Genomic DNA, 13,722 nt, shown 5'->3' on the forward strand with positions numbered 1-13,722 from the left:
CTCTGTCTTTGATGCATGTTCTCGTATATGATTGGCAGGATGTGGACAGCGCAAGACGCTCTGTGTATATCTCGTTGGCTAGATGAATGTACTTTAGACTTGACTAACGAATTTCTCCTGAACAATGGCATTATTCAGATAACTTGATATTCAAGGAATGTTGATCAGACGCGTGGAGCGGGATGATGCTTCCCCGCAAAAGTAAAATCGAAGCTTGTTTCTCGACCTTGCTTTCTTCAAAACAATCCTGGCATTCTACATTACATTAAGTCCTGCTTTTCGGAACGGACTCGAGACATTAATGTTCACAGAACAGACACTTGGAAAAAGCTGTACATCTCCAGATGCTTGACAAGCCGCAATGGCTCGGCATGCTTCTGACAATCATTAAAAGATTATGAGGTGAACTTGTCCACTGGCTACTTTCTGCTTCTGTGCCGCTTCTCTCAGACAAGAACAACAGCCATGTCGAGTAATCACGATGCTGAAGAGGACAATCAGAGGAGAGCGGGGGCAGCCCCATATGACAGTCGTCATCCAGTACCTACGGTCCAGGGCTATCACGCTCGGAAAGCTGAACGCGAAGCGGCATCCGAAGCCACGATCTCTCCTTCAGAAGATGGCAATTCCTCTCCAAGAAGTATCAAAAGCAAGCGAAAGAGCCTCATCTCATCGGCAAAGGGGCTGTTCCGGTCAGGCAGCACAAGATCTGTCTCGAAACAGCATTCAGAGATCGGTCAGCATCCGTACAGGGCAGAGAATCGCAATGAGGAACCTTCGTCTACAGAATTAAATGGAGATACCAAAAGGGCGGAGGAAAAGCCAGTTTCGAAGTCTGATGAGGATGTATCTCCAGTTCAAAATGGCGAAGATTCAGCTCCTGATAATGCAGGCCAGCTTGGAGAACATCCTAAAGAGGACGGAGTTCTGCCTCTAGATCATTCTTCTGAAGCTGGAGACTCCGCGAATAGCAAACCGGACTTGCAAGAGCAAGAGCATACGGCTCAACAACCCAGCTCGTCTCTCCAAGACACGTCGGAAGCAGGGGCCGAAAACGCTCTGGGAGCAAAAGAAAAGAGGAAATATATGAAGAAGACGGATAGAGACCACGCCGGACGGGAGGTGACTGATCCGGTTACCCACCTCCCCGTCATGATGCACGATCTGGGCAGCGGAGAGTTGAAGAGTGTGCCTGAAAACGAACCACCAGCAGGCTCACAGCCGTCTAGAGACACCGAATTAAGTGAAAAGACCAAGAGTAATGATCAGATCGACAAAGAGATTGAGGACCTCCAAAAGCAGCATAGAGGTATGGAAAAGCTTTTCCCACCTCCCAATCTGGGTGCTGTCAAAGAAGACGTATCAAAGGTCTATAGTACAGCATTGTCTTTCGGCATAGCGACTACATTGACAATACCGATCTTTCTGCTCGTGTGCATTGTAATTATTTTGCACATGGCCGGTTCCCATCAGCCATGGTCTCATCCCTTGTTGATCTCCTCTGCGATTCTCCTCTCCGGCTTCTTATCGGGAGGCTGCGTTATCTTTTCTTTGCGAGGCTGGCTAAATAACCGAATATCTGACATCTGGGACGACCACATATGGGATGCTCCTCGGCAACAAGAATATCGATCGTCTGAGTCATCTACCCCTGAGTCTGTCCAGTGGTTGAACATGATCCTGTCTTCGTTGTGGGGCTTGGTCAACCCTGACTTGTTCACGAGCCTGGTCGACATGCTTGAGGATGTTATGCAAGCTTCCTTGCCTAAAATGGTCCGCATGGTCAGTGTTGAGGATCTTGGACAAGGCAGTGAATCTATTCGCATTCTTGGCATTAAGTGGCTTCCCACTGGCGCCGCTGCTCAAAACGTGTCAGAAGATGGTGGACTCAAATCAAGCAAGAACCAAGACAATGATCGTAAGGTGGCCGGCGAAGGTCAAATATCTGATCCGAGTAAGCCCGACGGTCAAGACTCCCCTCAGAATGAGGATAGCGCGAAGTCGAATGGCAAAGCTAAGGAACCAGGAGACGACGAGAATGTAGCAGAGGGAATGGAGGCTGAAGAAGGTGACTTTGTTAATGTGGAAGTGGCATTCTCTTACCGCGCACGTAACAGTGGGTCCAGGTTGAAAGACAAATCCAAAAACGCACATCTTTACCTCGGATTCTATCTGCCTGGAGGAATAAAGTTTCCTGTCTGGGTGGAACTTAGGGGCATGGTCGGTATAATGAGACTCCGCCTTCAGCTGGTTCCTGATCCACCGTTCTTTGCTCTTTGCACCCTCACCTTTCTTGGACAGCCAAAGGCGGATATATCTTGCACCCCATTAACTAAAAAAGGCCTTAACATTATGGATCTTCCTTTGATCTCTTCTTTCGTGCAGAGCTCAATTGACGCGGCAATGGCAGAATACGTAGCGCCGAAGTCGTTGACGCTCGACTTGAAAGACATGCTGACTGGCGACGACTTCAAGAAAGATACGTCTACTCGCGGCGTCATCATGGTGAGGATAAAGCAGGGAAGAGAATTCAAACAGGGAGACTCGAAAATGTTTGGACTGAAAGAAGGCTCTTCAGACGCTTACGTGGCGGTTGGGTGGGCTAAGTTTGGTAAGCCTATGTGGAGTACGAGGGTCATAATAGCAGACATGCAGCCGGTCTGGGACGAGACTGCTTTTATACTTGTCGGCCCCCAGGAGCTGAACGCTCAGGAACGGCTACGAGTACAGCTTTGGGATAGTGATAGAACCTCTGCAGATGATGACCTCGGCAGAATAGAAGTTGACTTGAAGGAGTTGATGACCGATGCCAGGTCCAATGGTAAAATGTGGGACCGTACTGACGGTTTCCAGTCTTTAGATGACAATGAAAAAATGCCAGGCACGCTTGATTGGAGTGTCGGCTATTTCGCGAAGACGCACATTCAACCCGAGCAACTGTCAAAGCAAAACGTTGAGCCAGAAATTAACAGTCTCTCTGAGCTCAAGAATAAAGTATCAGAGGACGCCGAGCGCAAACTACGTGAAGCGGTCGGTCATATTGAATCCGATGAATTGGATCAGCAAAAGGCCCAAGATGAAAAGATTAGGGAAGACGCTATGATCATATCAACTCCACCTTTGCGGCAATATCCTTCTGGCATAGTATCTGTGCAGGTTCATCAGATCACTGGACTCGAGTATGAGCAAATCAATAAAAATCGGACTCAGAACGATGCAGGCGATGACGCGGAAGAGGGCGGCGGCGACTTGCCCTCCTCATACTGCACGATCATCTTAAATCACCAGAAAATCTTCAAAACAAGGACCAAACCAAAGAACGCCAAACCTTTCTTCAATGCAGGCACCGAAAGATTCATTAAAGATTGGCAGAGCACTGATATTATGATTTCAATAAGAGATTCTCGTGTCCATGAGAACGATCCGTTGATTGGAATGGTCTACTTGCCTCTAGGCAAGATCCTAGCAGAACGGTCCCAAGTGATGGGAGACTTTCCAATCGTCGGCGGCATCGGCTACGGCCGAGTAAGAATATCGTTACTATTTCGATCAGTCCAACTACAAGCCCCTCGAAGCTTACTCGGTTGGGACTACGGTACGATTTCGATCGCCCAACCAGTCACAGCCTCAGACCTATCATCTGACCTTGAGGGTCTGCGCATGAAGCTTCGAACGAGCATAAGTAAAGCAAAAGCATACTCCTCAGAGGTAAGCAAAGCCGGGAAGGGATGGAAGGGTAAGCATGGTGGCTCACTAAATCTGGCGATTCGTAAGCGATATTGCTCCTGTGTCGTATTTGAGTTCCGTAAAAACAGTTTGGGGACGGACAAAACACCAGCCTTCGGCGTCCTTTGGTTGAAAGATGTACCTGATGATGAGGAGACGACAATTGACGTTCCGATCTGGCAGAATGGGGACCATGAGTTGAATCGTGCGACTACCAACATCGTTCAGGGATTCAGCAAAAAGCTTGGGACCTTACACGTTCCGCTAACAATCTCCCGTGGCCTGGGACCGTACCATCAAAAGTTGGCAAGCAAGAACCCAAATCTCCAAGACGTGTTTGAAGTTCTTACGATAGCCGATGAGAATAAGGAGGTTGACATGGATGTCAAAGACGATCGGAGCACTGACAGCAGTAGCGATTCTAGTAGTTCAGATTCGGACAGTGGTGACAATGTGAATGATGGTAAAGGGGGACCGGTGAAAAAGATCAGGAGCTATAAAGAGCACAGCGATCAACTCCATCGGCAACATCGAGGCATTATGCAATGGAAAGGAGCAAGGACGGCGGATTATTTCAAGACGAAAGTCGAACATGGAAAAGATCATCTTATGGATAGCTTCAAGCATACTGAGCGTGACCCTGGAGTTGAGACAGAGGTCTGATTTTCACCTTTGTCGGGAGGATTCTACGGCGCTCTCCTCGCTGCTGATTCTTCATGTTTGAATAGGCAGTGATACCCCGTGGCAGATAGTGATGTTTTGGGATGGGAGTTTAGCCAAGAAATTCCGGGGCATATGTTCTTAATGACTGGAACATGCCGATGCTCCAATACCAATAATACCATTCATTTTTCATAGTGTGTCCTTCGCCACGCTTGGCAGGACACTTCTCGCCGTAGGATCTGATATACGCGTCATGAGAAAAAAATTTAAACATTCAAAGTACGTCAACTTCAACGCCGTGGAATGCAATTGTTATGATTCATAGCAAACTGATTACTCTCTTCAAAAGTGTTAAGGCTGAGTACCGCCTCACAACTCCTGTGTGTTTATTTGTGACGTACTTTAATCTGAATTCCTTTACTGCTGAGATCGAGATCTCGTTTGAATCAAGTATTTCTTTAAAACTCTCTATCTCTTGCGACTTGCCTACTCATACAATCTTCTCAATCTCCAAATCCATCCCTCCCGGGCGGCTCTTCTTGAAACTCTCCCTCTCCTCCAATCGATCCAGATATCTCTCCAACTTCGGATACTTCCTCCTCCATTCCAGGTCCGGAAATTGACTCTTCAACCACCCCATCAAACTCCCAGCTGCCACATCTGCAAGCCCAAATTTCCCTCCAACGAAGAATTCTTTGCCCTCACCTTCCCCATACCACTCTGCTAGTGCCCGAAACCCTCCATCAATCTTCCTCTGCTGCCGTGCCGCCCATTCATCACTTCTCTTCCCCTCTCCCTCGCGTTCTCAAAGAATAGCAGCACAAATGCATCGCAGACGCCGTCTGCTACGACCTCGATCTGCTTCGCCAATAAGGCTTCGTCTGTGTCCTTCGACAGCAATGGTGTCTGACTTGGAAATCGAGCCTCGAGCCATTCTAGGATATAGTGGGATTCATAGACGGCGTCTTTGCCGTCTGGCGAGATCAGGATTGGGAGCTTTTCCAAAGGGTTGTAAAGCGGGGTTTCAGTAGAGCTGTGCCATGGTGTTTCGGTCTTCAGCGTAAAGGGAATGTCTTTCTCTAAGAGAGCAATGCGGATTTTGCGGGCGTACGGAGAGGGACCGGAGGAGATAACAGTGTAGGACATTATAAGACTCTCCCGCACGGCGAATACTTGAGTCCTCAGTACAGAATGAGAGGAGAAACGGAGATGAAATCACAGGTAGAGCGACGATAATATGCTGGTGTAACGCTTGTTTCGCAATCGAGAAAGTATATGTATGAGGTCTGATGTCATCTATCATGATGACGCAAGGTGTTCAGTCCCATCGCCCAGAGACATGAACGGCTTCTTCCACTTGGATATTCTATGTATAGCTAACTTGAAATGAAAAGGCATATTTCAAGCAAACTGGATATTGAGCTCTTCATTACTTAGATATCTTAGGTCGTCACCGTCCTCAAGTCACTCGACCGTCATATTGGAACGGCTCACAGCATGATTAAAGTGCATCTTTGTTGGTTTCATCAGGCTAGCTTTGTGAGCTGCCAACTTACTATACCGTGGCCCTGAGCCTATAGCACGACGTCTTAAGGGGCACCATGGAGTTAATCAATGATGGATGACATTGTAATTTATTGACTGCGCTAAGCTAGAGCGAGATTAAAACGGCGCTAGAGCTAAAATTGCTCGCTTGGACTTTGGTTTTGTTTCCAACTCCGATTTGACTACTTGCGGGCAACACAAAGTTATCTTCTAGCTTGCAGGTGCCTTTTAAACTGCATACTAGATCTTTACTGAATGCTCTCAATCCATAGACTTGAGGGTTTAGCTTTCAGCCGTTACTTGTGTGCTCTCGAAAGAACGTTAAATTTAGCCTTAAGACCGCAAATAATCACCAACGCCGAACGTAATTCGCTCAAACTTTCTCTTGCTTCAAAGGACGATAAGTAGCTTTGTGACCGATAACGTCCTCGATAGTCTCGTCGGTGAATTTGAGGTCCTCTTCAATCGGCACCGTGTCCTTGATTTTCAGAAGCATGACTGGGAGCGCAACGATCAAGCTGCCGGCAAGAAGAATCCAGCATGACGCGAACAGATTCATATATGGCGGAGGCTTATGCAAGCCGTCCAAACGCCAGATTATTGCTGCGCCTGCTGATTGGATGCCTTTGTAAAATCCAGCATAATTGGCCAGCCGGCGACTGTTGTTGGTGATGGCACCCATAAACCTGGATCGTCTTAGCGGAGCTTGGTCGTCACTCAGGCTTGAATTTGCTTACCAATACACACAAGTCTGCCATGCTGCATCATAGAAGCCATAAAAGATGTACAAGAACATCGGTCCGACATAGCCGGTCGAATTCCAGTCGTACAGGAAATGATCATCTGCGGCTGTGTCCTTACGCGTGTACCTTCTCTGGAAAACATATCCCCCGCCCCAGACTGCGAAGGTGAGAACAAGCATGATGACCCAAGCAGCCTTTGCTCGGGTAGTCCTTCGGATGTTAGGAAGGTCAAGCCCAAAGCCAAACATGAGAGCCCCAAACATCTGAGCTAACCAGTAGAGAGTGCTATTGAGGGCACGGGTCCGCGTATTGAACTGAACAAGATTGACGTCTTGAAATTGGTATGTATAAAACCAATTAGAGGCGAAGAACATTGGAAAGAGAAGGATGATGTAGGGGTCTGTTATCAATGTTTCCCACAAACCAAAAATCTCCGATTTCCACGTTGGGTGCCGCATTAGTATTATTCTCGAGCCATCACGACGCACCACATGCTTAGCATCGACCAATGTCCAAGAGAGGCAGGCCCCGAGGAATGTGAGAACCAAGAAGCCGATATAGGTGCCATCGCTAACCGTGCTGTTGTCTTGCTTGTGAATGTTCAGACCAAGTTCAACCTACCTCGGATTAGCTTCCTGTGGTCAACTATTTTTGGGTGACTTCAGCTCACAAGACTGCCGATGACAGCGCCCATGTTAAAGATGATCCAGAACCAGGAGATGAAACGGCCTTTGAGTCTCTCTGGTGGATACGACATCATAATTGCCCCTTGCGCGGACCAGAGAACACCGGCGCAGCATCCAAGCAGTAAGCCAGCGAAGACAACATACCCAAGGTTTTTGGTGTGGTTGTAGCATAAATATGAGCTGACATAAACACAGTATCCTAGGCCACCAAATGAGAGGGAGACTCTGATGCCGGCAGCGTTTACAACAGTGCCCGCGAAGAAACCGACAACAGCAAAAGCAGCGTAGAGCGCGGAGTTTGAGGCATCACTAGCATAAACGTTTTTGCTGAGCTGTCCTGCACCACCAAGACCATTCAAAGCATTAAACATGCCTTTAGTCGGTTAGTGGCCTGGAAGAGATACTGGGCTGTACGGCCTTACCCGGACACAGGAAGCACACGAACGACACCAACAGCAGCTGCGACTCAGGTGAGGCATACCAAGGAAGTCTGATAGGTCCAATTTTGGAGCTTTTGTATTTCCATCCTTTGGGTATTTCGATGTCTCTAGGATCGACCGAGGGAGCTGGCGACTCCATGATTGTGGTCGCTGGACCTTTCCTGAAGGTAGCTTTCGCCATTTATATTGAGGTCGTCTGAGTAATTGTCGATATCAGTAATGGTGTGGTTGGCACAAGAACCTTATCGTTGAAGCATCAATCGTCAAAGCCGTGTGATGAACGACGGTGATACTTTAGAGACGCCGTAAACACAAAAGAAATCAGCAGCAGACGTGAGGTTGAAATGAACCAGCACCATGAGGGAGAGGCTGAGGTGATCAGCTGCTTGGACTATCTTTGACCGCAGCCAGATTGATACGGATTTTAAGTACCAACAGCCTGCAGGCATACCCTAGTGGAGCGCTATGTGCCTGGCTCAGTGGCTCTACCTGTCACGAAAGGACCTCTCTCCAGATCCTCTTTATTTTAGCGGGGTTCCAGCCAAAGGGATACTACCTAGTGTCTCCGGGAGGGCAGCTAGTACACCCGCTGTCTGCCTTCTCGTGCCTGCAAATCTTCTCACATTGTTGCTGCGGTATGGGAGCTGCCCCAGGCAAATTTGGTATTGTACAGCTCCTCGGACACTCGTAAGTCCTACTGTCAACATATCTCGAGTCTCGACAGAGGTTTCAATCACATATCATGGAGTTTGCGTTTTAGGATGGGGTCGAGGCTGAACAAATGCGTTGTCACACCATTCATGCAGGCAGCATCTAGACCATCCGCTCCGGGCGCCACATGGCCTGATAACGACTAGTGAGGGGGCGCAGACGTGAATCCTTTGCGTCTGCAGATGTTCGCTTGGCCAATGGAAAAGCCAGAGTGGTTTGTTAAGCTCTGGTGGTTTTTGCATGGCCTTATCTCTCGTATTCCGGTCTTGAGCTGCATTCTTCCATTCGCTTGTCGCTGCTCGATGAAACACAAGGCTGGAGATCGGACGATCTGCAGATTGTCTTAAACGGTCTCCCAGTTCTTTAATTATCTATTCTTGGCCTTTATGTCGTGCATTGTGTGATCAGGGTTTATCGACTGCGATGTGAATCGCCCGAAGGCACACAACTCTGGCGCCAGCGTGCGCATTAATCAGCAGCCATGGCGGTCGCCTTGTCGACAGCTGTAAGCACTGTCCTTTCGCTAAGTAAAGCAGCCTGGAAGCTAGGAAGCTCGCTCTCAAAGCTTGATCAGGACACTAGAATTATCGATACTACAGTCAAAGACCTCGCAGGGGAGGTCAAGTCGCTTGGAAATGAATGCGATCTTGTTTACGCTGAGTTGGAAGAGATAGCGACTAAGAACAAGACAGGATCGCCGTCGCCTCATGATATCGATGTGAGGACGTGGAATTGCCTCCTAACGCAAGTGGAGGAGACTAGTCGAACAGTGCAAGACTTGGAGCTCTTTGTCAAAAGCGTCCGAGGGGAAGAGTTCAGTTTCATCGGGCAGGCTCAGCGCCAAAGGAAGCTGGACGAAAGCAAAGACCAGATTGCAAGTATTAGGACAAACGTTTGTCGGCACTCTGACAACTTTCGTATCACGCTACTATTGATCAATACGTGAGCCTTGCCCCTGGATGATGTTTCAAAAGCTGAAATCCAATGTAGGCGACTCGAGCACCTTACGCCTGGTCGAACTGATCGAGGGTTTGCTCGGAAACTGGACAGGTTGCAGGATATGGCCGAGAAGCTGCAAATGTCACCAAATACTGAATCACAATCGCCAATTTCTCATACTGAGACTACTTTAATGATGTGTGCCCGTGAGGCCATCGCCAAAGGTACCACATGGTACGAGGAAAGTCTAGCTGCGGAATCTGCTGCTGGAGGCCAAGGAGCAGCAAATACGAACATTCGTGTTGCTGAATGGGTGAGTACTTTGGAGTCCATAAGCTGGGACCAAAGACGTTCGGCTCCCTCAGACATGGTCTCCAATGTCCCATCTGTCTTTTCTGGCGACGAATCACATACGCACGTGACTAGCGCGGCCTCTGCGCAATGCGCTGTGCAGGAGCACGGAACCGTTGACGCATCAGGGAATGACTCTGAAGATGATCTAGAAACCGATCTTGCCAAGGCCGCATTAGATACCGGCACGAAAGCTTTCGAAGCACAAGAATGGGAAGAGGCCGATTCCCTCCTTCAAGAAGCTCTTCGGGTACTACAGCAGCTTCCGAAGCAACAGCGAACATTTTGCGACATCTTTAGCTTACACTATAAACTTGCTGTCTGCGCGTATCACAGGCAAGAGCCCACAGATGCCGAAGAAGCTCTCATGAGCCTCGTCCAACAGTCAGCGAGCACCAATAAACAACGCGAGTACATCTACGAAGCAGCACATTTGCTATCACATTTATATATTCGCATGGGTCAGCTTGACCGAGCACGTTCTGAATGTGAGAAAGCCTTGCAAGCCCGAAGGCGATTACTGGGCAAGCAGAGCGATGCCGCGTTAGAGTCAACGGCGCTTATGGCTTACGTATATATTCTACTCAACAATCGTCCTCGTGCTAAATCATGCCTTGCCATGATACCTGAAGCTCGCAGAGATGCTGTCCTGAGGATTGTCGAAAAGTCACTAGGCTTGAAAATAGAGCATCCTGATTCTTCGCCGTTACTTACTCGGTCGATGTCGGAAGACTCAGATATAGCAGTGACGCGCATTCAGAGTAGGCTCAATGCACCTCCTCTCGGCTTGCTCGAGACCCGTTGTCAGGGCTCCGTATCTGCGGCGGTCTCTCAACCGCCAACTGCAAGTCTTTTGCAGTCACAACATCGCGTCCCGTCAAGTAAAGCAGACTTGGGGGACCTGCAATCCGTCACGGTGACATCCCTCTCGTCAGCAGACGAGAGAAGCGATCCTAGAGCCATAGAGAAAGGGAGTACTGACGTAGACTACACAACATTCCCGGAAGCACTTGGTCCCGCAGTCGTAGGCTCAGGCCAGCTTCCGGAGATAGATGAATCCTTCAGACCTAAGACTTTGTCTCGGAAGGAGATTCTGGATAAGATTGGATGTCGACCCAAAGATGCAATCGAGGACGCCGTCTGTGATGGAGACCATTCAGCCTTCGCCAGCCTCCTCAACAGCAAAAAGGACTTTTGGCGATCAAAGCTGCGTAAACGAGTGCGTCCCGAGCGCGTGACGGCGCTGCATTTCGCTGCTCTTTTCGGCGAAATCGATATGGCGCGGCGCCTCCTGAGCTCGAAGTTCAACATTAACGAAGTCCCGTATGGATACTCCACAAGCCTTACGCCCTTAAAATTTGCCATTGGCGCTCGACAAGTGGAAATGGTTGCATTTCTGATTGAGAACGGCGCCAAACCGTCTGACCCAGATTCGTGGTCGACGCTAGCTGGGCAGTTGATGAACCGCTCTTGGTTGATGAAAACCATGTCGGAAGCGAAGAAGGAATTCGTTCCACATCAGATTACTGCAATCTTGCAGATCCTGCTCAAGCAAGGGTGGAACGTGAATGCACCGTTTGAGACGTCTGGGGCGACGGTCCTTCACCAGGCTGTTGGGTTTTGGACGGGATCATATGTGTGGGATCTGAATCTTCGCGCTGTCGTGACTTCGTTCCTGTATGAACGAGGTGCGGATCCATTCAGGGCTAATAGAGAAAGCAAAACACCTTACGATTTGGCTTCGGCTTCTGGTCATCAGGATCTCTTGCTGATCTTGGGTCGAGGCTCGAGAATGAAAGCGGCAGGCAACGGGTAGAAGAAGGATTCATGTGCGGCGAAAGAAATCCGCTCTTATGACACTTGACCTATGGAACCTACGGACAATTGCTCGAGGCAAAGAAATGTGCTCCCTTTACATCTATTTGACATCATCCTCTCGCCCAATATCGCTGAAGAAACCCGGTGACAATGCCCGCCCACCTCCAGAAACTCTCCCAGGTCTCCGGGAGGGACGAGAAAGTTCAGCAAACAGCAACTCCTCAATAGATAAGCTATCGAGCAGACATCTTGATCGCCCTGCCGTAGTGAATAGAATCTTAAGCAGACGGTCTGAGCTCACGCCTTCCACATTTTTCGTCTGACGATGACCGCGAAGCGAATCCAAGAATAGTGGCAATTGTCGCTTCGTGCTCCGATCGTCAAGTAGCTGGAAGCTGTCAATGACACAGAGCAGCATGGGTGGTGATTGTTCTAGCAAGTCCTCCAGGATTTCAAGGGCAGTGTCGAGGCTGTCGTAGCTACCGTCCAGTAGAGCAAATCTCTGCTCACTCAACGCATCTGAAGATTCAGTCATGATGAAAGGAAGAAGCTCGATCAGCTGCCGGATCAGAGCGTAGATGAGGGAGATCAGTGCTATAGATTCGGGCGTTTGCTGTTCGGGCACATGTTTGAGCCTCGGCAGCGTGCAGAAATACGATATTACGGGGATCTTTGACTGGACTGCAAAGTGCACGTATTGTGATGCAATCAATGCTGTTGGAGCTGGCTCAACAACGTGTTCAGACCCTACTATGCAAAATACCTGCGATGCAGGAGCCGTCGTCCACTCCTGTAAGGCAGAGACAATCTGTCCGTCGAAAAGTGACGTCTCTGCGAGATCGTAGTAAGGGAAAGTCCGTTCGGTATCAAAATTGTCTTCAAGATGTCGAGAAAACAGCTGCATTGCTTCCCTCCCGCTCACTGTAGGATTATCGGCAGCCGTCAAAATCTGTGCAGATTTCGGTCTCGATACAGTACCTTGAGAAAGATGCGTTGTACTACTCCTTCCCAAGCAAACGCTTCTTGCGCTATCTTTTAAAAAAGTTTGTGCAAATTCGCCTAAGCGTTCGGACATAGCCTCCAGCTTCTTGAATTTCTCCAAAGCTAAGACCTGGAACCTCTCTTGTTCTCTAACTCTTGAATCGGAGTCTCTATCTTGGTTGTACTTTTCTACGAAGTGGTCCAGAGCCAGCCTGGTTGTCCTTATCTCAGCACCAGAGCCAAGTTGTGCTTCCCGTTTGATGATTTCCGAAAATCTGGTAACGTTTGAGATCTCAGCCTGAAACTGATCATAGTAGTTATCGTTCAGACTCGAGAGAGTTCGGCTGAAAGACCTTTTCAGATACCACTCAATGGTGCGCCGCATGAAGAGAAAAACATGTGCATAGAGATTTGCTATACTCCGTTTCATGGCAATCGTGGGGTACAAAGTAACTTCTTTGACGCAAGCATCCACAGCGTCGGTAATTTCTTCTAAGGCGCGCGACAATCCTTCAGCTATCCTTTCATAATTCATAGATGCCTACTCAGACGTCATCAGTGTCGTCGAATAAGGAAATCAAAGACAAAGACCTACCTGTATCAGGGTTTGTAAAGAGCCACAGAATACTGAGACATACTGGCTGCTAGATGGAAGGACATCCAGCATTGCCGAATGTGAACCCAGCCCAGAACAGACTTTGCGAAATGATATCTTGAGGCGACCGAACTTTCCCTTGGCTTTCTCTTGTTGCCAATTTTCTTCAATCTTCCTGACCACAAGAATGACGTCGTTAATATCAGGAGCACGCTTAGCGAATTGGACCTGTTGATCGGTAGGGAGCTTCTGATTGAGTTGTCGCCAAGCTCGTAGCAGCTCACCCTTTGCGATATCTAATGCTTTAATTTCGGTCTCATGACTATCAATTACGATTAGCCATCAATACCTTAAGCAATAGCATTGCCATGTGACATACTCAGAGACGGGTCGCTGCTCGTAAAACTGTCGCCATTCTGATTGTTCACGTCGTCGTCTATCGTCTGCCCTCGTCTGATCAATCAAAGCACTCTCTACGCTGTCTGGAGGTGCATCGTCAGTCATTTGAGACTCAAGCTCAAAGC

The 13,722-nt window shown here is 48.6% G+C and overlaps 5 protein-coding genes across 5 annotated transcripts; 2 read left to right on the plus strand and 3 right to left on the minus strand.

Moving 5' to 3' along the window:
* Positions 1-465: 465 nt before the first annotated feature.
* On the plus strand, positions 466-4,389 carry KY384_009168 (uncharacterized protein; the record flags this gene model as incomplete). The annotated part of the gene is made up of 1 exon (XM_044817654.1): positions 466-4,389. The coding sequence occupies one exon, from the start codon at positions 466-468 to the stop codon at positions 4,387-4,389; it is 3,924 nt and encodes a 1,307-aa protein (XP_044664807.1).
* Positions 4,390-4,879: 490 nt separating this feature from the next.
* On the minus strand, positions 4,880-5,535 carry KY384_009169 (uncharacterized protein; the record flags this gene model as incomplete). The annotated part of the gene is made up of 2 exons (XM_044817655.1): positions 4,880-5,185; positions 5,227-5,535. 2 exons carry the CDS (start codon positions 5,533-5,535, stop codon positions 4,880-4,882), a joined length of 615 nt encoding a protein of 204 aa, XP_044664808.1.
* Positions 5,536-6,307: 772 nt separating this feature from the next.
* KY384_009170 (uncharacterized protein) lies at positions 6,308-7,942 on the minus strand (the record flags this gene model as incomplete). The annotated part of the gene is made up of 4 exons (XM_044817656.1): positions 6,308-6,620; positions 6,672-7,294; positions 7,348-7,736; positions 7,786-7,942. The coding sequence occupies 4 exons, from the start codon at positions 7,940-7,942 to the stop codon at positions 6,308-6,310; spliced, it is 1,482 nt and encodes a 493-aa protein (XP_044664809.1).
* A 1,053-nt stretch (positions 7,943-8,995) lies between these two features.
* Positions 8,996-11,620, plus strand: KY384_009171 (uncharacterized protein; the record flags this gene model as incomplete). Its single annotated transcript, XM_044817657.1, has 2 exons — positions 8,996-9,456; positions 9,505-11,620. 2 exons carry the CDS (start codon positions 8,996-8,998, stop codon positions 11,618-11,620), a joined length of 2,577 nt encoding a protein of 858 aa, XP_044664810.1.
* Positions 11,621-11,722: 102 nt separating this feature from the next.
* KY384_009172 (uncharacterized protein) lies at positions 11,723-13,702 on the minus strand (the record flags this gene model as incomplete). Its single annotated transcript, XM_044817658.1, has 3 exons — positions 11,723-13,144; positions 13,199-13,520; positions 13,578-13,702. The coding sequence occupies 3 exons, from the start codon at positions 13,700-13,702 to the stop codon at positions 11,723-11,725; spliced, it is 1,869 nt and encodes a 622-aa protein (XP_044664811.1).
* Positions 13,703-13,722: the final 20 nt, after the last annotated feature.

Source organism: Bacidia gigantensis, assembly GCF_019456465.1.
Source record: "Bacidia gigantensis strain McMullin 20006 chromosome Unknown scaffold_268, whole genome shotgun sequence".
In the NCBI taxonomy this organism is placed as follows: Eukaryota; Fungi; Ascomycota; class Lecanoromycetes; order Lecanorales; family Ramalinaceae; genus Bacidia; species Bacidia gigantensis.